General features: G+C 36.5%; 1 protein-coding gene across 1 annotated transcript in view; it reads right to left on the bottom strand.

The window, feature by feature from the left end:
- Positions 1 to 691: 691 nt before the first annotated feature.
- The window catches only part of NXPH1 (neurexophilin 1), a gene marked incomplete at its 5' end in the record, with an annotated part of 290,310 nt that continues 266,637 nt past the window's right edge, over positions 692 to 24,364 (bottom strand). Inside the window, one exon of the mRNA XM_080819018.1 lies at positions 692 to 2,645. Coding sequence (XP_080675144.1) covers positions 1,884 to 2,645 — 762 coding nt within the window. The 3' untranslated portion in view covers positions 692 to 1,883. The remainder of the gene's footprint in view (positions 2,646 to 24,364) is intronic.

Here is a 24,364-nt window from a genome sequence, read left to right as displayed (position 1 = left end):
ATATGAAAACATACTTATCCTTATGCAGCACGAAGGGAAAATGAGAATGGGTTAGTGTTTTAATTTGGCTTCTTTGGTTAACTTTGAGACGCTTCATATCTCAGTCCCCCATTTATGACTTTAAAAATGGTTTACCTTGCATATTTCTTCTTCTATTTATCTTGCTGGGATTACATACAGTAATCATGTTTTAAAAGAAAGTTTACTGTCCATAAACAATGCTATATAGATAAGTTGATCCCATTTGGTAATAGGTAAATAGGACACCAAAGCCCTTCACAGCTACTGTAATTTTTTCTGTTGAGTGATTACAGTAGAATCAGAGAAAAGCAGCCACAAAAAATATTATCTTCCTCTCCATCTCCCTGCTAAATAAAGACTCTACACAGGAAAAACAAAAGAACAGTTATAATATCTAGGAGACCTCAGTCTCTTCTGCTCATTGATTTTTGGTATTCTTGAATCACTAGCGCAACAGTAAACCAAAAATGTGTGCGACACCATATGCCATAACCGCTTCCCAGGCTTGAGATTGAAACTCGTAAGTTGTTTTGACTGAGCAACTAATAGCAATTTAGATAGTTCTGTACAAATTTAGAGACATGAGATGCAAAACCATTACTGTATTCCAGCACATTCTTCTTGTCAGAACCACTTAAATCACCATCTTACACAAGCACATATTGAAACTCAACTTTAAGCATTTTATTTTTATGTACATTTCATTTTGTCCAGAAATAAAATATCTAAATACAGACAGACTGTAATGTTGTATATGTTTAGCTTTCAACAATACTTGAGCTGAATAAATGCTTTGTACATTAAGTTTGTCTTTTTAATGGAGGTCACAGCTACATTGATAAAATGGATTCCTCATATCCTTTTTTTTTTCTTTTTTAACCAATAACAAGCAGAGACAAGTACAAGTTAATATTAATAAGCAGCTCAAATAACACTTGGTTAAACTATGTACAATACAAACCATTCATACAAATGAAGACTAGGATATTGAATTTGTTACAATATGTGTAGTAAAGATAAGACAGACACTTATAACTTACATGGTGTCTGTCAGGCATTTCCCTTCTTATATAATGATCAGAACTTGTTTTAATCAGCCTTGGCTGGTCTCAACTTTAAGAAAGTCCAATGACTTGTGATGAAAGCTGTAATCCAATGTCTGCCCACATGTAAATTCCAAATGTTTGCTCATCTTTACTGAAAACAGCCTCCCTCCATAGAAAAAAGAGCCATCTTACATAACCTTGAATGTGCCTACTGTATGCTGGAAAAAAGTTACTACATTTTGTTGTGTTCATAAAAGAAAGAATACTGAGCTCTAAAGACACATTTTTTTTTCCATTTTAACAAGCATATACTCCTACAGTAGTATTTACCAGTACAGCTACTCCAAGCAGTAGGAATGCATGAATAGGGATTACTGATGAGCATGTACTCAAGACTTTAAAAGAGATTTCCATAACCACAAGTGTTAGAAACCATTCACTGTCTAGTTAATCCTTTCGTTTGATGATAGTTTATCCTAAACCATTATGAGTCAGACAATGAAAGCCCTCTTGACAGGAATCATGACAGATGCAAGCTGAAATGTATATGAATGTGTGTTTGTGTACATCTATGTATGAGAGCATGTCTTCAAGTGTGCCTTTAAAATCTATGGTGATTTACAACTATACCAAGAGATGAAGCTGACTGGGCAGAAATTACATCAGATTGTTTTCCACTAGCATATTTGCAGCCAGTTGACGAGAGCAGCAGTGTAGACACATTCCAGGCAACAGATGTGACCTTCTTCTTTGAGGTAACAGCCCTGTCATATTGACCTTTAATTCCTCAGGCTTCAGTCTCACCCATGTTCATCCTCATCCGGAGGGGAAGTAAGGTGTGTCGCTGTGGTAGTTGTAGTCGGGGCACACTTTCTGTACTAGTTTATAATCTGTACTATAAAAGGAAATGTAAATACAGATCACCTTAAAGGGCTTGGAGCAGAGCCAGGATACATGACTTTGGGTCTGCTCCTGGTAACAGGTTTTTGAAGGATCATAGTTGCAGAGTGTGTTCTTGGTAGCCTTGTCAACCTTTTCATATTCAATGCGACAGTTAAAGGACTTGGAATCTTTGGCATCAATCACGGTTTGTTGTGCCAAGTCGAATTCCACTATTTTTGTAGGGGGCACCAAGCTGACAGACACATTCCCTTGACCAGTGGAATTATGCCTGAAATAAACACTAAATGTCCCATTGCCGTGATCTACAATTTTCCCAGTTATCAACAGGTTTAGCTTCACTGTTTTGATGTTGGAATGAAAATCACCCCATCCAAACATTTTCTTAAACTTGCCCGTCTTAACAATGGGCCTTCGCTTGGCCCTGGGCCGAGGCTCTTGAAGGTCTGTGGAGTTCCTCAGCCAGTCCCAAAGGTCTTGCTCAGAATAAGGTTCTGGGGTGTCATACCGCAGGTCTAAATCTGTATCATTTTCTTTGCCACGAAAAGTCTGTGACAGGAGTCGGCTGATAGACAAGTCTTTGCTGCTTTCTGTCCATATGTGCTTTAGTGTGGATTTGCTGCTTCCTGATTTTAGAAGTTCTGACTTTCCACCATTCGTTAAATTGGCACATGTGACCTGAAAATGGAACAGAAAAATGGTGTTTACATCTCTGTATCTGAGAACACCCAACACACAGATCCAAGCCCTTTCTCAGAGGCTCAGAATTAAATGAGGACACTTCACTTAAATTACCTTCAGCATCTGGCCAATATTTATTTATTAAAACATGAAAAACTACCACTTCTATTTTTATATAAGATGGGAGAGAGACGATGTCGGTAGATAAAAACCACTAAACATGACTGAAAGACTATATAAAAGACTATATAAAACATTGACTTTGATGAGGAAAAGACCGCCTAACATGAGTAAAGCAAACTGAATTCAAACAGAAATCAAACCAAAGTAATTATTTCTTAGCACCAAAATCCAAACACTTTTAAAATAAAAAATTTTCAAATCATTGTTATTTTTCTACTTCAAAGTTACTTTAAGCTTTAAAGCTGTAGGATTCTCAGAAATACATCAACCAACATCCTAAGGACTTTTGGTAATTTGTGCCATAGTCCTATTAGAAAAGTGAGTTTTGCAAAGAGACTCTAGCATATTTTAACTCATTAAAACATGTTTATTATCAACTATTATTGGCATGGAACATATTATATAAGACATAAAAGACCTTAAAGACATAAAATGTGATCTAGGAAAAGGAACATAAATGAAAATATCTAATACACAATGTCTTAGAGATAACTGACAATTTAGAGAAACAAACAACACATGGTCAATGACAGAGAAGTCACTTCAGGTCGGATTGTGAGAGTCACATTCAGAAACCATCATCCTAGGACCCTCTTCTTGTCTCTTTGGGAAGATTTAGATTCCCAACTAGACCAGGAGGAACCCTAAATCTAACTGACTGATCAAACATCCAAATCTGTATTTGCCAAATTATATAAAAGAGTTGTCCTCATCACAGCTCCTATATTTATGCCTTAGTATAGAAGAAATAAAAAAGAGAAATGAGTATCTACAATGCACTCATTAGCCTAAAGTTAAAGCAGTGATCTCTGATCATGACAGGGAGGTCTCAAGGACAGTAAGGAATTGTGTAAGACTGCCAAAGAGAGTCCCATGCTGCCCATTAAGAAGCCAAGTTTCACAATAAACCTCCATCTCCAGTCCTATCTCAGAAATGAGCCTGACTACCACTTAGCAGCCTCCTTTGGACCCTCTAGTCCCCTTCCAAACTGCTCTCCAAGTAAGAGGCCATTGCTGGAAAGCTTTTTAATTCAGGTCTACTAGGAATTAGAACTGCATTCTAGAGGTCTCTCTATAGACTTAGGCATAAAGGCCTAAGGTACAACTCTGGCCTGAGAATAGTCTTTTACTCCATCACTTGTGTTTAAAGGACTCTATCCCAAACCCTAGGGAGTAAGGGCATAAACTTTAGAGCCAGTCTCCCCGGAATATATGCTAAGTTCTGCCATAGCCAAGCTGTGTGCCCTTGGTCAAGTCATTTAACAACCCCCTACCTCAGTTTCCTACATCTGCAAAGTGAGTGTAACAACAGTGCTGTAATGACAGTAGCTGACACATGGAAATGGTTCGATTAAATGTAGCTATTTTTGTAAATCCCAGGCTGCTGTGTGAAGACAACTAGAGAAAGAAGGTCACCAAATGAGGTCTGTTTTGGAGGTTTGTTTTGAGGGTAGCTTTGCTCTTGATTACATAGCCAAGTACTCAACCTATATGGGCTGGCTTTCCCCGGGGATACGCATGCAAGAGGCCCTGGTAATCTAACCTAGAACAAAGTCACTTAGATCTAGTAACCTTGCCTTTTCACAAATTCCTAAGGATCAATGAGCTTTCCCACTGCCAGCCGGCAAATAGTCTTATCTCTACCCAATTCAAATTGATACAATGTGAGTGGTATGAAGCCATTCCCACCTGGGAAAAACTACCAGATGAAGCTGGTCTCTTCCTAGTAATGCTGAACCTAAGAAACCCTGCAAATTTAGTCCCATATGAACTTATTGCCTCTGAAAGAAAAGGGATTTATATCTCATAATCACACCGTGAAAAACCAAGACTATGATATTGGGTAGGCTAACACAAAAGCTCTGTCACCATTTCAAGCCACTAGCCTGGGTCCAGTTGCAACCGCTGTGATCCTCAAGGCAACTGTGATGCCTTTATAGAAAGATCCAGAAGGCCACTGTGAACAGTGGGTAATAGAGGAGAGACACTGACCAATGGAGAATCAGACCCTACGGGTGCGATGAGGTGCAAAAATAATGCATAGATTGTGGAGGAGGTGCCACATCTAAGGAAAATTGAGATCACCCACCTGCACATGATCTCTAAACTGTAAAACATATCAGCCAAACAAAATGAACAGACTTGGGGCAAATATAGGGAATAGAAAGAAGGTTGCATTTGGTAACGACTTTCTTTCTTTCTTTAATTTAAATTCAATTAGCATTAGTTTTTGATATAATGTTCAATGATTCATTAGTTGACTAAAACACCCAGTGCTCATCATATCACTTGCCCTCTTTAATGCCCACCTTTCTTTTAGTGCTGGGTACTTCCCTTTCAGTTCTCCTCAAGCCTTGAATTGATCTCACTTCTCTTTTCACCCTACACACAAACTGTTTCCTGTTTGCAAATTCCTTTCATGCCAAAATATTCCAGAAATGGATCACATTCAAGCAGTATGGGAGCAGTAATAGCAAAGTGGCTACCTTATCAAAATTCAATTTGTTTTTAAATAAGGACTAAATATTAAGACTTCTATTTTTTTAACATCTTAATTTTATTTTTTTCAGTGTTCGAAGATTCATTATTTATGCACCACAACCAGTGCTCCATGCAGTAAGTGCCCTCCATAATACCCACCACCACTCAACCCCCCACCCTCCCCTCCAAAACCCTCAGTTTGTTTCTCAGAGTCCACAGTCTCTCATGGTTCATCTCTCCCTCCAATTTCCCCCAGTTCATTTTTCCTTTCCTTCTCCTAATGTCCTCCATGTTATTCCTTATGCTCCACAAGTAAGTGAAACCATGTAATAATTGACTCTGCTTGACTTATTTCACTCAGCATAATCTCCTCCAGTGCCATCCATGTTGATACAAAAGTTGGGTATTCATCCTTTCTGACGGTTGCATAATATCCCATTGTATATAAATGTAAGTCTTAATGGGATAAAATTGAGAAGGAAATATTCTTTTGGGAGAAGGATGATGCATAGAAATGTATGAGTTTTCTTAAGGAAAAAGCATCTGTGGGATAATAAAGTCAGTCCTCTATGGGACAATTTTTACTCTAATATGAAAAGTATAATCCTTAGTAGTTCCATAGTTAATATTATATCATTATAACTTAAAAAGCAAAAACAACTGCAGTTCTTCTACTAATTCACTAAAAGAAGTGCATTTCAAAATACCTTTTTTATAACAGTAGCTATAGTATAAAGTTTAAAGCAAACATTAATTTGTAAGAGTAGTACAGTTCTTTTAGCTTGTGAGTTTATTTTTTGTGTATTTGTTTGTTCTATTTTGTCTTGAAATCTAATTGATTGGCCAAACATCCAAAATCTCCACTTGCCTGATTATATAAATGTTGTCCTTAACATTTATGCTAGGTACACAAGAATTACAAGAAATAAATGCATATCCTATTTTCTCATTTTTACCTGGAATTACATTGTTTCATTCTTTGGGCGACAAGAAGAATAAATACAGGCATGTACTTGGTTTTGGTACTTGTTATCTCAGCATCAACACAGTTGATTAGGAGAGGGGCTGTAATGAAATGCATCCATCGTGCACTGGCTCATGAAGCAGTAATGAATTGCCCCCCCAAAAAAGGAAGTAAAAGGGAATTAGAGTGCAATCTACCAGCAGCACATGAGGAGTGAAAGGAAAAAAATGTGGAAGTAGGAGATAGGATGTTAAAGAACCAATCTATTCAAAAAGGATGCTAAGACTGACAGGCAGATAAACCTCTGAATTTCGGATAGAACAGAAATTTAGTTCTAAATGATACTCTCCACAGCTGTAGTGATTATGAGTGTGAGTTCTGGAGCTAGATGGCCTGAATCCCAATCTAGGCCATGATCTGCAGCAGCTATATGATGTAGGCAAGTGGCTCAACTTGTTTACACTTACGTTTTTCTCTTCTAGGAGAAAGGATGCCTACCTCCCTCATAGAGCTGTTGTGTGAATCAAACAGGACACTCCATTTAAAGCAGTAAGAGCAGTACCTGGGCCGTGGTGAGTGAGTGACATTATTATTACTATTAACATCTTCAAATATTTTAACCTCCGAATCTCAATGGATAATATTTTTTTGTAAATGAGAAATAACAGGATATGAAAGCAAAAAAAAATATTTTTATAAGAAAATCTCCCTTTTATGTAACCAAAACCCTGGGGCAAACAATTAAAAAAGAAAGTATATACTTTTGAAAGTTCAGCTGTGACAACCAAAAAATATGGCAAGTTCAGTAGGTAGTAAAACTCAAGTTAACAAAGAATGAGCATAAGTTCAGCCATTAAACTGCTCAACTACCAGATGCAATGAATTTATTTGTAATGCTAAAGCTTTCCAGTGGTGCTGACTGTTAAGAAATCTCTCCAGAACATCTCAGAATAAAAGCAGGTTTCAGCTGTATTTGTCAACAACACAGTCTTGAATATTCTTATTTCTCTTTTCCCTTTCACTTAGGTTAGGAGAGAAGCAGGGCATGTCTAAAAGATGAACAATCATGAAAAACCAAGAAGTGTCCTTAGGAAAATCTCCAGACCTACTGAGCATAAGTAATCCTGATTTCTTTTGTTTTATTAGTTCAATGACTATATAGTGAGACTCTGCTAATATTGAGTTAAATAATAGGAATACAAAGCTAAATAAGACATGGTTCTTACCCTCAAGGAGTTCACAGTCTAATGGGGAAACCAATTAAGCAAATAACAATGTGATGTAACTAACACTGTGTACAACATTCTAGTAGTCAGAATGAAAGTTGATAGGTAGAGAAGTTGTGGCAGGAGAAATAATCCTTGGACCTAGGAGATAAAGGACACTTAGGAGTTCAACAGAGAGAGAAGAGGCCAAAAGAGATTCAAGCATGAGAAACACACTGTAAAGCACAGAGCTAAGAAGGGACATGTAAATATAAGAATGGAAAATAGCTCCTTACTGCTGAGCCTCAGGGAACATTGACAAGGAAGAAAAGGAGAAGTTTTAAGAAGTAGGTAGAACTTGAAGAAGAGGGGCTAGGGTCAAATGTGATGTTCCTACTAAGGCATTTGAACTTAAACTTATAGGTAGTGGGGAATCACTAAATTGTTTTGTTTTGCTTTTGTCTCTGTGTGTGTATATATATATGTGTGTTGTTTTTGCTTATTTATTCTGCTTTTAAATAGGTCACTCTGGCTCTAGAAAAGTCACTGATTAGACACTGAAGGATGAATTGGTAGGGAAAGACTTTGAAGGAAGAATGACTAGTAAAATCATTCATTACATAACTAACTGTGATACTTCATTTGAGAAAGTAAAATGAGACTTCACCAAGGCAATAGCAGAGAAAAAGAGAAAGAGAAAATGGATATGAGAGAGTTCAGAGGTAGGATTAACTCAGCTTGATAATTTTTTACTAAGCAGGAATATGAAAAGTTGAATTAATGAGTTTCCTGGCATCTGCAGGGAATACAGAAGTAACAACTTAGCTGGAAAATATAATTAAATCTCAGAGGAAAATTGGAAGTTGAAGTGCCTGCAAGTCATTCCAGTGATGCTATCCAAAGAAAGTTGGTAACATGGGTCTGAATGTCTGGAGAAATGAGAGCTATAGTGATGTTAATTTTGTCATATGAAAGGATTGTATTGTTCAGATAGGACACAGTGATACAGAAGAAGTTTGGTAACAATATCTAATGCCAGTGCTTTGAAGACAACCAGAAGAGGAGCCAGGATAGGTAAAGACAAAGGAGGATATTAGAAAGAAAATATTACTGTAGAAACAAAGAGAAGCTGGGAAGGGGAAAGGCAGGTATGGGCACATTCAAATTTCAAGTAAAAGTCGAATAGCAGAAACACTTGGAAAGCAGCCCCTTGACTTGTGAATCCACTACTAATGACCTTACTGATGCTGGTTTTAGTAGTGGTGAAGAGAAGATGCAAGATGAGAAAGAGCAACAAGCTTAATACACCTACTCCCAGCTGCGGTTCGGAATCACTGGCTGACTCGTTCTATCATATTGCTTTACATCTTAAGAATTTTCAATTTTGAAACACATAAATATACATATAAAATTGAAGGATTTTGAGCCCTACTGAATTAAAAAAATCACTAAAAAAAAACCCTTACATCCAGAACACCTTCTACTATTGATGTTACAAAGATAATAAAAGAGTTTCTTTTTAAAAGTCACCTAAAGATTCTTTGATGTCAGTATATCTGAGTGATAACAGAAGTGAAGACCTTGGCGTAAAGATGAGTACGAAAGAAGAAGCTGACAACATCTAATGAACCCAATTCCAAAAAGGCAATGCACTGTGAAATTTTTCTACAAATAACTTATTCTGTACCAATGAAAACACCAAATATACTCTCTGACTGAATATAATTTTCCATGTCAAAGCCACCATGCCCATTCCAAAAGAGCTGGCTTGCAGGTATCCAGGAAAGGATACCATTTCCACAAATTATGAGAGTTGTCTGTCTCATTGTTTCAGAGACACTGAGGATCAAAAAGATTCTTAGCATGATTTGATGTATGCTATTTAAGTACACATGTATTTAAGAACATCTGAAAATAGGTACAAGGAGAAGGGTCATGTCCTTCAACCATAAACAAAGACAGAGCTTGGGTGTAACATGAGGAGAGATTGCCTGGGGCAGGACATGTGTATGGGACTAAGGGGAAAAGACTCCCATTGGATGGTGGAATGTAAGCATATAAGAGCTGCCACACTTCCATCTAGCTCCTTTTCTTTATATTTTAGGGCCATTCCTTCACATCAGTTCCTCTAATATCTTTTCATAATAGGTTTCCAATCATAATGTCGATACATTATCATTAAAGATACTCTTGAAAGATACCACTTCTGGAAAATAAACCACTCCTCAACTATACTGTCCCCTCAATTTTGCTTCTGGCCTTATGAGACAGTATATAAACATTTCCCTCTTTTACATATATACTATATCCAACGAGAGGTGTCTCCAGATGTTTGTGTACCTCTTTTTATAAAAGAGCAGTAAGATGTCTTTTAATTTCCACTAACCTGCACATTTTACTGCCGATCTATTACTATTCAATATAAATAATTTCAAGATTACTTTGAAAATTATGTATTTATTTCATCAACTGTATGAATACTTAAACCAAAAATTTTAAACAACTTGATGCTTAAGCAATATCTTTCAACAGTGAATAACTAATCAACAAAATGGTCTTGCTCTATGATTACTTCATTTTGACAATTTTATGATTTGCCGTGTTGAACATATGTTGCATACTATCAACTGCTATTGGATAAGAGCACACCATATTCATTGTAATTTCATTGTAATTAGTATTTGATGTATGACATTGTATTTTATTTCAACTACACACAGGGGTGCCTGGGTAGCTCAGCAGATTAAGCATCAAACTCTTGATTTTGACTCAGGACATGATCTAAGGGTCATTAGATCAAGTCCTGCCTCACACTCTCTCTTTCTAAAATTAATTAAATAATTAATAAACTGCACACACTCGCTCATTCACACACACACACACACACACTCACACACTTCAAAGTCAATATTGTTATCTTTAGCTTTCACACGGAGATACAGAAACTCAAAAAGAGCCTAACCAGATCATTGCTGTTAAGTGAAAGAACTACCCCCTAGTTACTGCAGAGGCTGTGTCCTTTACTTTTAAAAATTATTTTAATCATGCAATTCTACATTAATATATGTTTATTAGAACATTCAAATGTTATAGAATTTACGAAGTAAAAAGTAAAAGTCTGTCTTCATCATCAACCCCTGCTCTTTTACAATCTCACCCCTCTCTCCAAAGAGAGGTGTATATTTTGGTGTATATTGCTTCTAGATATCTTAGTTTTCACATATAAATATTATATATGTAGTGTCATATTTTATGATTACACTATATATTTCCCTATCAACAAAACATCTTAGAGATGCATTACTCTTAGTACATCTAGATATATCATCTCTATTAAAGGAGAATATAAAATTTTATGATATGGATGGACCAGACTTCCACCTTTTGCTTACCTTTCGTGACAGATCCTTAATCATTACATTGTTTCATGGCCAGGTTACCTCCAGCTGTTTTTAACCTTGATTCTACTACTTTTTCTGCCATTATTGTTTCAGATACCTCATTCTCTCCACTTATGAGCTGGATTTTAATTTTCTTTTTTTTTTTAAAGATTTTATTTATTTATTTGACAGAGAGAGAGAGAGAGAGGGAACACAAGCAGGGGGAGTAGGAGTGGGAGAAGCAGGCTCCCCGCCGAGCAGGGAGCCCGATGCGGGACTCGATCCCAGGACCCTGAGATCATGACCAGAGCCGAAGGCAGACGCTTAACGCCTGAGCCACCCAGGTGCCCCTGGATTTTAATTTTCAATGATGTATGGATTTGTGTGATTCTTTTAGAAAAAGAGTTTCTTTTAGAAAAAGAGTTCATAGGGGATACACTAAGTTGCCCATGCTAAAAACTGTCTTCATTGGCCACAGGCTTACACTGGGTAGAATATTCAAAATAATAATAATAATAATAATAATAATAATAAATTTATTTATTTATCCTTTAATTTATACTGTGCTGCTTAATTTTTCTCTCTCAAAAAAACCTGAATTTTATTTCAGGCATTGTAAAATTTCACAAGATGGGCTACATGTGCCCAAGGCTTTTTCTAGCCCCTTTCTTAGCTAGTTCAGAGAAAAATATGCAAATATTTCTAGGCATGTGAGGCTCTTTTTCATCAAGTTTTCCTAAAAGGACTATTAACTCTTTGAGGGATGTTCTTTCATAGTATGACATTTTGTACCTTAGGGGAAGGGAGTACCTTGCATAGAGTAATCACAGCATATATGACCTGTGTGGTTTATATTCTTACTTACATTGATTTCAACAGTGAAGGCCATTGTTCTTTAGTCACATTCAAGATGGGGGGTGGCCCTCAGAGATTTCTCTCTTACAAGTTTTGAGTCTGCACTTGATTTTGACAATACCAGGAGTGCTTATATTATATATAATAAGCCAGAGGAAAGGGGTTAGTGTTTTAATACATCAAAAATACATTATTTCCTTCTGCTGCAAAGCAGTGCTCCAGCAGCAACAGTGCTGCATTAACAATGGAAAAGCAGAGAAGGAACTCTGTGCTTCTCCTTTAATCCCGTGCTGGGAGGTTGTAGTGCATAGAAACTAAGAAAATAGGCTTTGCAGTCAGAGATTGAGAGAGTGGGTTAAGCGGGGCTGAGTGGAATAATTACTCTTAATTTCTCATCAGTATTAGTGTGTTTATGTGTCAGAACTTATGTGAGTTTACACACTAAGCATGAAAGAAGGGACAATATTTTCACAGGATGAAAAAGTGTATTTCTTAGGAGCAGAAATAATAGTTTGTGGCTCTTCATAAGCATGTTTTTTTCCTCTACAGTTAAAGAACCAAGAACATTTTGAATACAATTTTCATAAGCTTACCTACAGGAAAAGGAACCAAAGGGAAAGCTAATGATTCTGGTTATACAATCTTGTGAAGAGCGCAGTTATCCATGGCTCACAACAGTCTCCAGTACAGTAATGTAGGGAACAGTTAGTACCCTATGTTAAAGTCAGCCATCCTCTATGAGAGCATGAGAACTCATAGGGTAACAAATCTAAAATTCTTAGCCGTTTGAGGATTCTTCAAACTGATAGGAACATCATGTTTCTGGTTTTTAAGGATGACATGAAATGTTCAGTCTGGCCAGAATGTCTTCTCTTAAAGTTACTATGTTAAAGATAAATTATTGCCCCCATTTGCCAATACTAAATTATAACATAATTAGCGTGGTCACTTATCACCACCTATTGCTAAAGATGACCACAGAGCTGTTATAATTATGCTGATTTCCATCTCCATTTGTTTGGACCATTTGAGCAGATGTAATTTCTCCAGTGAGAACCAGGAATAGAATAGCTATAAGGATTCTGAAAGCCTTGTTTTCCCTTTCTTGAGGGTTTCATAACTTAGCCAAGCATAATAGCTCTCAGATTTGAACTCATATTATTTCCCATATTTTTATGTATATACTATGTATAAAATCTATTTTATTTTCATGAAAACCCAATGAGTGAGGTATCATCTAATTAGAGAAAAATGTGTTCCTACAGGATCACTAGTGATAAAGTAGCAGACTTTGGATTTAGCCCTCAATCTCTGACTCTCTCTCAAAGTGTAATTACAGATTACCCAAGTTTGCATTTAAAAAGTGTTTTGCATTTAAAAAGCTTCTTGTGTTAGTATTTTATATTCCTTCAATTTATTTTTTAAAAGATTTTATTGATTTATTGATTTATTGATTTTTGAGAGAGAGAGAACACAAGCGTGTGATCACATGAGCAGGAGACGCAGACTCCCCGCTGAGCGGGGTGCCCAATCTCAGGACCCCGGGATAATGATCTAAGCTGAAGGCAGATGCTTAACTGACTGAGCACCTAGGTGCCCTATTCCTTCCATTTTAAATATATAAGGAGTATCTCGTGTAAAGATATCTAGGTACATGGTAAATATAATGAACAAATGTGTAGGGGCGCCTGGGTGGCTCAGTGGGTTAAAGCCTCTGCCTTCGGCTCAGGTCATGATCTCAGGGTCCTGGGATCAAGCCCCGCATCCGGCTCTCTGCTCAGCGGGGAGCCTGTTTCTCCCTCTCTCTCTCTCTGCCTGCCTCTCTGCCTACTTGTGATCTCTCTCTGTCAAGTAAATAAACAAAATCTTTAAAAAAAAAAAAATGAACAAATGTGTAAAATAACATGTTGAAAGACTATCTCTGGGCTGAAATAAAGTCATTTCAGCATCATTTTTTTCATTATCCTTAAAGAGATTTGAACTTGTCAGTAAATCCAGATGTCTTTGAGGAAAAGAGAAAGGTTGCATATGTAGGAATAGCTGGTTAGATCCAGGGTCTGTCTTTCTGAATTGAAGGTTAATATGAGTGATTCTCCATAAGAAGGCTTATTATGTGGATAGTAATGAAGGTTTACAGCTTATTAAAGTCAAAGCACATGCCTATCTAGAATGGACCAAATGAGGAAGGATTGACTCGCCTTTCAACCCTATTTTCAGTAACCTATATCTACATACTGAGTAATAATAATAGTAACCTTATCCAAGAGAAGCTCAAACTCCTGAGGAAATAATGACTTTGATATTTTTTTTTTTTTTTTGACTTTGATATTTTTTGAGACAATCTGCCCACTTACCCTCTGATTATTAAGAACTTGATCTGGAAACCTTCTGATAGAGGAAAAATACATTACATAAACAAAATGATGGAAACAAGTTATAGGGAAATATTATCCCTGTGCCATTTAGATGCTAAATAGGTACAAAAACTCTCCTAGGTTTTATCATTCATATCAGGATATGTGTGGGCAGCACTGATTAGAGGTTCCCAGGTACAAAGTGGACAGCAAGCCAGACAACCAACCCAGAAATGTGAGAGGGGGCAAAGATCCTGAAAATATAGTCCCTCCGTACTCCCATAAAAGTCCTATGGACTGGGACTCTCCTCCTTCCCGAAGTGGAACCAATACAATGTTCTGAGCAGATACAAAACCTAGAAAGGGAATGGACCTTCACCATCGCATCAAAAGTTGATGTGCCAGAGTTTGAGTTATGTAAAAACTTTGACATTGAGTAAATAAATATTTTTGGATCATGCCTTGACCAAAGCAAGATGTGGTAAAAGCACATACACCTAGAACACTAGGCCCCAACAGCTCTTCATCACAGCTCAAAGAAGATACAACTCATGCACAGGGAACTTGTAAGCCACTATGTACACACACACACACATACACACACACACACAAGATAGTCTCTTCAAAGCACTTAAACCAACCTGTTTTTTTTTTTTTCTAAAGCCCCTCCCAAAAGATTAGCATCCATTCTTTGATTTTCTTTCTTATAAGATTCCTAGCACTGGGTAAACACACTGTATCCTCCACAGATCTCTTACCCCATTACTGCAAGTTTTGGAACCAGATGCACCTGTTGTCCACAAGTCTGGGCTAGATTTCACTTTGATCTTGTCCTATGCCTCTCCCCTCTTCCCATGGCATGTAGAATCTCATACCAAAGAGCCAAGTACTCAGGAAAAAGGATATTTAGGCAGAGATATCTCATAACAAACAAACAAACAAAAAAAAATGGCTCTGGATCTAGGTGCTACAGCTTTAAGTTAATCAGATACAGTGGCATGCCTGGAGTCCAGAAAGAAGAAGACTTGGCTTTTATTGTTACCGAGGGAATTAAGTAAATGACGTCACTACATAAAAAAGTTTATGTTTAACCCGAAGTTTATGGTACAGGAAAAGACAGGTCATGACAGGAATTGAGCAAATAGAGCCCCAAAATGACAGGATGCCATGAGTGACATCATAGTAAGGAGTTTGGATGAAAATATGTGTGGAGTCAGAGCTCTGAGATCCCCCAGACCTTTAATGTACTTTTTTTTCAGCTTACATCAGATACCTGTTTTTTATTGTTCTTTTTTCCCCTTTATTAAATTTTTAATTTTAATCCCATGTAGTTAACATATAGTGTTATATTAGTTTCAGGTGTACAATAAAGTGATTTAACAATTCTATATGTTACTCAGTGCTCATTATGATGTATCCTCTTTAATCCCCATCACTTATGTCATCCATCCCCCTATTCACCTCCTGTCTGGTAACCATCTGTTTGTTCTCTATAGTTAAGAGCCTGTTTCCTGGTCTCTCTCTCTCTCTTTTTTTTTCCCCTTTGTTTTGTTTCTTAAACTCCACACATAAGTGAAATCATAAAGTATTTGTCTTTCTCTTACTAACTTATTTCATTTACCATTTATTCTCTCTAGCTCCATCCATATTGCTGCAAATGGAAAGATTTCATTCTTTTTTAAGGCTGAATAATATTCCATTGTATATGTAGTCTTCTTTATCCATTCATCTATCAGTGGACACTTGGGCTCCTTCCATAATTTGGCTCTTGTAAATAATGCTGCAATAAACATAATAGGGGTGCATATATCCCTTTGAATTAGTATTTTTATATTTTGGGGGTAAATACCCGATAGTGCGATTACTGGATCATAGGGTAGTTCTATTTTTAATTTTTTGAGGAACCTCCATACTGTCTTCCCCAGTGGCTGGACCAGTTTCCATTCCCACCAATAGTGCACAAGGGATCCTTTTTCTCCAAATCCACTTTTCTTTCTTGTGTTTTTGATTTTAGCCATTCTGACAGGTGTGATATCTTGTTGTGGGGCGACACCTCATTGTAGTTTTAATTTGCATTTTCCTGATGATGTCTGAACACCTTTTCATGTGTCTTTTGGCCATCTGGATTTCTTCTTTGGAGAAATGTCTTTTCATGTCTTCTAACCACTTTTTAATTGGTTTATTTGGGGGTTTTTTGGCATTGAGTTGTGTAAGTTCTTTATATATTTGGATACTAACCTTTTACTTGATATGTCATTTCCAACTATCTTCTCCCATTCAGTAGGTTGTCTTTTAGTTGTGTTGATTGTTTCCTTCACTGAGCTTTTTATTCTGATGTAGTTCCAATAGTTTATTTTTGCTCTTATTTCCCTTGTATTAGGAGACATATCTGGAAAAATGTCACTACAGTTGATGTCAGAAGTCAAGGAAGAGAAAGTCAAGAGAAGCCAAGGAAGAGAAATTACTGTCTGTGCTCTGTTTTAGGATTTTTAATGGTTTCAGGTCTCGTGTTTAGGTCTTTAATCCATTTTGAGTTTATTTTTGTGTATGGTGTATGTAAGAAAGTGGTCCAGTTTCATTCTCTTGCATGTAGCTGTCCAGTTTTCCCAACACCATTTATTGAAAAGACTAATGAACTTAAAATGACTTATTACAGAATTTTAGCAGTTTGTAGTACCATGGACTCTGTGGATATAAGGTATCATGGGATAAATGAAAGGACAGGTTGTAATGGTAGAATGTCCTTCCCTGGTAAATCCCTATACTCACTTATTTCCAAACTAAGAGAGGTAGTTTAATTATCCTTTTTCAGAAGAGCTGGGTAACACTCCAGCTGCCGCTAGAGGGCACAGCTAAGACATCGGACAGCTGTCTATTTGTGGTGCTGAAGTCATGCAGAATTGTCAGCAAGGGTCCTAGAGCTCATTGAAAGAAGTTGAACCAGGAAACTGTGGTCACTGCTAACTGACATAGTCCCTGGAAGCCACCTCTTCCACGAGCTGCAGAGACCAGGAAGGAGCACTCTTGCTCAAGGAACTACTACAGAAGTCATCACCAACTAAAGAAGCTCTTCTGAGTCTTCAATTCCTGATAGATGGTGTGTTCAGGAATAAGGCATTTATAATTATTTATTTGGAAATAGTCTAAGTCAATGCACTCTATTTCTGTATCTCCAGCTTCATCTTGGCTACTCTTTCCTTTGACCTCAGAGTTCTTATCACATCTGAACACATTTTTTTTTTTTTTTATGTGTTCTCTTTCTTTCAACTTCAAGACCTTTGCACAGGTTGTTTGCCCATCCTTGGCATCCTCGGAATCCATCCCCATTTACTTAGTTGACTCCTACTAATTCTGTAGTCTAGTTTAAACTTCATTTCCAGAGTAATCTTTGATCCTCTCAGGGCACCCTATACTGTTCATTCATGAAAGTAATACTATTATCTTTATCCATCCCTCTCCTCCTTCATTCCTTCTTTCTTTCCTTCCTCCCTTCCTTCCCTCCTTCTTCCTGCCCCTCCCTCTCTCTCTCTTTTCTTTTTCTTTCTTTCTTTCCTCTTTTCTTTCTTTCTTTGTACTGTCATCTCCATGGTAGACCCATCCAATGCCTTGATAACTTTTATTTTTTTTACTACATTTTATAAAAGGCCAGGTTTCAAGTAGGTGCTCTACAAATGTCAGCTGAATGAATACATGCATTTTTTTTCAAGATTTTATTTATGTGCCAGAGAGAGAGAGAGTACACACAAGCAGGCAGAGGCAGAGGGAGAAGCAGGCTCCCCGCCAAGCAAGGAGCCCGATGCGGGACTTGATCCCAGGACCCCGGGATCACGACCTGAGCTGAAGGCAGCGGCCTAACCCACTGGGCCACCCAGGTGTCCCGAATACATGCATTTTTGAATGGAGTGTCCACCCACCCATAATAATACCCTCCTGGAAATAAGCTTGCCCCATAAGCAGATAAACAGCTCATTTTTCTGACATAAACATACTTATATTGAAGGCCTTCACAGAGGCTTTGTGTAATGCCATAAACATGAACAGTGATACAGGAGGAAAAAATGATATTTTTCTAGGAAAATACTAGTCAGTGGCCCCTATAGGCCATTACAACCAGTCAGAAATGTCTCAGAAAAAATACCCAAATAACTCTATTTTCATTTAAATAAAAGTGAAAAATGAATAAAAACAATATTGCCTAAATGAACATAACTGCATTTTGGAGATCTGAAAAACATCAGAAAAACAACAAAATAATGAGTTGTGGTCTCTTGGGCAGCAAGAAAGTTAGTGCCATTCTCTGGACTTTCTTTTCTTGAATTTCTGGAATTTTGATCCTAAAGATAGTAATGAAAGAAAATGCTGATGGGATTCTAAAAGCAGAAGTTCCTTCAACGAGAGAGCCTGCCAGATTTTCTGGGGGACATTTTCTTTGCACTATTCAAGTATACATTTGTACTGACAAATAATAATTACTTTGAAACAGACAGTTAGGCATGTGTTAGGCTATTTCTTTGCACAAATGCCACTTGCTTGGAAAATGCAGTGGGTTTTATAAATGCGAAGCAATGCAACCATTTTTATGGGTGTGTTTGCAAAGGCTCAAAATTGAACTGTTAAAAGTGTCCATTAACAGTAAAAATTAAATTGTTATTAAAAAATCTGAGTCTCAAAGGCATTTCTGGCTTTCCTCTAGGATTGACAGATTGTGAATAAATACACTGTAACCTTCTGCTTTGTGTCTGTATCACAAAAATCCACGACTATTGAGAGTTAGAATCCTGAAACATCTGAAACTGAAGGGACCTTCCTGGACAATGTTTTATAACTTAGGAAGCAGAGTCCCACAGAGCTGAAGTAACTTACCCAAAGTTTACAAGGTTATTAGGGGCAGAGCTAAAACTGTAGTAAAGGTTTCCTGGCATCTAGTCCACTTTTTTGGTGTGTGTTCCAGAGTTCACTTTTATTGAGAGTTGGTACTTTATATCTCCTTCAGAGTTTGTTGAAGCTCTAGAAATCAGGCTGTCAACTTCAAAAGAAGGAACTGGCTTATCTTTACTAAAGAGTTTCTTAATTTCATGAAAGGAAGGGCTACTGTGGAAATACAGCGTCATCTGCCAAGCCTAAAACAAAAGGCACTAATCTAGTGCATTGCAATTGTAGCTGGGGAATCCCCTCGGTTGACCATGTACACAAACCTATGCTCAGACTTTCCAAGACTTAAGTCTGAGCAGTGACTGCTCTGCTGGAAGAAAGAATCCAAATGAGGAAACCATAGTCACAGGTTTAAGCAAATTACAACACAGGGGGAATTACTCTTCCGTCTCTAAAAAAGAGATTTATATTTGTTTGCAAATACCTTGTCAATTTCTATTTTTCAGAACTTTTTTTTTCAAAAAGGCAAAGTTGAAGCAAAAGTTTGTCAAAGTATCTCCTAAGATCAAAGTAACTATGATCTCAAAAATTTCCAAAGATTTGGGAACTCATTTTACTCACTTCAAATCATCCATCTGCTCATTCTAGAAAACCAACGTCAGTACTTTTTACTCTTTCATAACTAAAGGTCCTAGTCTCCTTCCTGTTATGAGCTTTGAGAGTCAGTGACTCTCCACAGAGAATGCTAACGGAAACCCAGTAACATGAGCTGTAATCTTGCTGAGGATCATATGTTGGAATTGGTGTGTGTTAGGAGGAAGGGGGGGTTGGAATATGTACAGTATTAAATAGCATATTTGGAATGTACCATTAATTTGATTTTAGTCAAAATATTTATTTCATAATTTGACATGTTAAAGGAAAATGTGAGGTTTATGTGTTTGTGTAAAAGAAGAGATTAGCTGTGAATAGTCAAGAAATGAATTTTTAAGTGAGATCATCTTTTACTAAGTGATCTTGGTTCTTTACATACACTGTGAGGATGATCCATCTTAATCTGAATCTGTATAGAAATAGTATTTATCTTTATATTTCTGTAATTTTAAAATTTTGATATAATTTCCAAATTACAGTAAATTTTAAGCAACATACATATGCCCTTTACCCAGATCCACTAATTAAATTCATTCAATCATTTTGCTCTATTGCTCTCTCATTCTCTTATGTATGTGTGAACGTATGCATATGTGTATACAGATTTTTTTCCCAAGCCATTTTCAGATGGTTGGAGACATTATGTCTATTTATCCTTAAAAAGGTTCTGAAAAAAGTTCTAATCACAAGGGAAAAAAAAATTTCTAACTACCTATGGTGCAAAATGTTAGCTAGACTTATTGTGGTAATCATTTCACAATATATTTAAATATCAAATCATTATGTTGTACACCTAAAACTAATATAATGCTATATGTCAATTATACCTCAATTAAAAAAAAGGTCTGACATAGTTCCTAAAAGTGGCATTATCTTATATAACCATAATACAACTATCAAAATCAGGAGATTTAACCTTGATACATTACTTTAACTATCTATAGTCAATATCATATGCCATCTATTGTTCCAACAATATCCATTACATGTTTACTAATTTTTTTGGTCCAGGACCCAGTCCAGTGTCATACATTGCACTTACTTGTCATAACCCTTCAGCAGCCTTTCTTTCTGTCTCTTATTCTTTCACATTCTTATAAATGTAAATATTATAGGCTAATTAATTTGAAAAATGTTCCTCAATTTGTCTGATGTGCACTGAAAATCATTTTATAATAAAGTTCTAAGACTTCTGATTAACAAAGATGATAATGGGAAAGGAGTGTTCCTTGATTTGAGAGGGTAGGAAGCAATGCTTTGAGTAGGTACAGAGAGAATAATATTGTACTATGCTGAAGCATATCCTTGTAAATTATTGAAACTAATATAATTTTACAGGTAATTAATTTGCATTGTATATAATTATTTTATTATTTTTGACAATAAACTCATTAAATTTTGCCACTTTGTGGCCTCTTTCACTTTAACATTTTGTTTAAGCCAATTTTTATGGGGTTTTTTTTTCATCTATTTCCTATGTTCGCTAAACTATCAGTCCAAGGATAACATTCTTTTGTTTGAATCAGAAAGATTTTTGAGTAATATTTGCAGAGCACATAATCACCATAATATTTGCACAATGTTTATAATTTTCACATATGAGTAGATTGATGTCCAAAAACCTTCCTGGGATGTAGATACCAATAACTCGGTGATTGTAGGAAACCAGGGGCCCTGGCAAAAAGACTTCCTTAGAACCATGCATCCAGGAAGAAACATTCAGATTCTGACCCCAAATCCCAGGGTCAGATTCTGCTATTACCAAAGAAAGATGGTAATACTATCTACTGCTATTTATCAGAACATGGTTATTCAGTTCCTTTCATAGGCATGAGCCAACTGACTTTGATCAAGTAGGGGTATCCTCACACTTCAACTTTGGATATAGAACTTCCAGTTCAAGTACAATCTAAATCATCATTCCACCAAGAAAAGCTAACTAACAAATCAAACTGTTCATTTCATACCAAGTGCTCAAGTGTACAAATAATGTGAATATGTATGTATATATAGAGAGATAGATAGATATATCTATAGATATAGACATCTCAAGCAGGGGCTTCATGCCAAATGACAAGGTCAAAGTCAGAGTCTTAGACCTCAATTTTCTCATTGTAAATTAGAGATACTAATACCCTTGCCCCAGCTTTATTTTAAGAATTAGAGACAATGTATGTGAATGTTTCTTCTCAATAAATGGTAGATATTAATAACATTTGTTTCAATCTGTTTTATTTTTACTCAAGATGGTTATATTGATTCATGTAGTTAACTTTGTATGAAAGAATTTAATTTACGTAATTTAAATTCATATAGGAAAAAATTGCACATTTTAGGTATCTTGGCATAGTGGTAAGAGTGGACTCAAGCCAGGCCATGGGCTCACATCCCAACTCTTAACTCAGATGCCCTTATCCATGGGAATTGCCTAAATGATGACTTTCCAAGTCATTTGGCAACCAAAGAACTGTTATCCTTTTGAAGTGGTAATACTCCAAACATAATATGATTTACACTAATAATTCTAGTTTTAGAACTGAAAATATGACTTTACAAAGAAACCTGACTCAAACCACAGATTGGTGTTATTTGTTTTCTTCCTTCCTTCCTGTCCTTCTTTTTTTTTTTTTCCTTTTCTTTTTCATGTTACAGAAGAGAGAAATACCACCCAATGTCCCCATCAGAGTTGTACTATCCAGGCCGTGACATTTTTGATCTATTCTTTACATAGCATCCCATTAGAGTTCCAGAGAAACCCTTACTTTCTATTATGTGAACGACACCTTCGCTGGCCTGGAGCCATCATCAGCACTTGGAGCACTGAACCATGAAGCAATATCTCTGTAACTGGGCCAAATAGGCCATGACCTGACAGGCTATAAAGTGGTCATTATCTCCTATTAAATCTGAAATTTGTGCTTTGCATATTTTAAAACAACTATCCAGTTGTGCTGTAGAGGTATAACTGCCAAGTGAATAATTAGATTTTTAGGAGACTATAAAGGGGACCAAAATGCTTTCTACTGTGCCAAAAACAAAGTCAATTCAGATTTTATTTTCTCTCCTCCCTTGTTTTTATCCTCACTCTCTGGCAGTCAGACCAAAAATATTTCAGTAACAGATAAACAGACTTCTGTTATACAATTTACTGTATAAAATCAAGTCTGGGTTGATGTTACATGGGTACCAAAGTGTTCTGTGTTGTTCACTGTGGGCTGCTTTCTCACACAGTTGGGTAGAATGCTGCAGGTGGTCAGCACCTAATATTTGCTTTGTTTGGTCAATGTGATTACAAAGAGAGTTTTATAAAATGTAAAATGACTGAATGAGCCACTTAAATGTCAAAGCTTAGAAGAAATTTGCTTTTATGGTTTAAAATTTAAGTGTTTTTTCTCTCCTACTCCCTGGAGATGTCTAAGTAACTCATTTCATACAGCTTTAATGGTAGAGAGATGCAAGTGACTTTAGAAAGATTTGGAATAGGATTGAAATATAACTATATAAAATATCCTATTAACTCTTGCCCCCTGTTTTACATTTTGAAGAAGATTTTTAACTAAACTCTTGAAGCTCAATACCTATGATGTCATTAAACATTTTTCACTTCAGTGGATTGTGTTTCTGGAAAATTTGCAACTACTCTTTTCAGCAGGGGATTAAACTTTCAGGGAATAAATTAAACTGGGTTAAAATGTCTAACAGAGTTTTCAGATGAGTGCTTTATTCAAGTAGCACAGAGACATGTTAACTTTGAAATGAAACTCTAGTTAGGTAAATAACTTTTGTCAAGAAGCTATTGCTCAGGTGCTGCACTGCTCTAAGCCTACTTTATTAATATTGGTTTGCGATCTTCGGTACGGGTGCAGAAAGGAATTTTAAATGCAATTAAAGCTGAGCTAGAAGGCCACACAACTACGTTTTAATCAAAAGCTGAGTTCAATCCTGCTTTACATATAATATGTGCAAAGAAAGATCCCTTTTTCACATTAAGTATGACTGTATAAATACTCTATTTTGAGAGAGGGCAAGTGCATTTCAAGGAGAACTGCAAAGGAAGAACAGTGCCACATCATAAGGAATGATAGAAGCACCTAAAGAAATATTGTGCTAGGAATATATTAATATATTATTAAGTATTAATAGTTATGACTTTTTAAACTCTGAACAGTCAAGCCAAAATGAATGTGTAGATACGTGTGTGTATGTGTGTGTACACACACATATATTAAATGGGGTTTTGTATACACAAATATACATGTATACAGACACACAATCCATTTTTTTTATTTTATGGTTTAATATTTATTAGGGAAATCTAGAATTCATTAATCTCAAACTATTTAAAACTAGATGTGAATATTGCAAAAAGCAAGATGATTGTCATTATTCAATCCTATTCACAAGTGGTAGCAAGAATATGGAAAATTAGTATATGTGGAGGCATCCTTAATTCAAGAGCAAGGATGCATCATCCTCTAGGTCATTTTTTTATGCCCCTTTAGGAGCCTATGAAGGAAGAAAAAAGGAGAGGGAGAAAGATGTAGGAAGAGCAAAACTTGAGTGTGAGAAGAAATGGCTACATTTCTCTCTCTAAAATAAATAAATACATCTTTAAAAAAAAAAAAAAGAGGAGATAGGTGCACCTGGGTGGCTCAGTTGGTCATGGGTGTGACTCGTTTTGGCTCAGGTCATGATCTCAGGGTCGTGGGATAGATAGGGTAGGGCTGGCTCAGAGTCAGCACAGAGGCTTCTTGGTATTCTCTCTCTC

This window comes from Martes martes, assembly GCF_963455335.1.
Source record: "Martes martes genome assembly, chromosome: 11".
Lineage (NCBI taxonomy): Eukaryota > Metazoa > Chordata > Mammalia > Carnivora > Mustelidae > Martes > Martes martes.
This window is presented reverse-complemented; position numbering and strand designations above follow the sequence as displayed.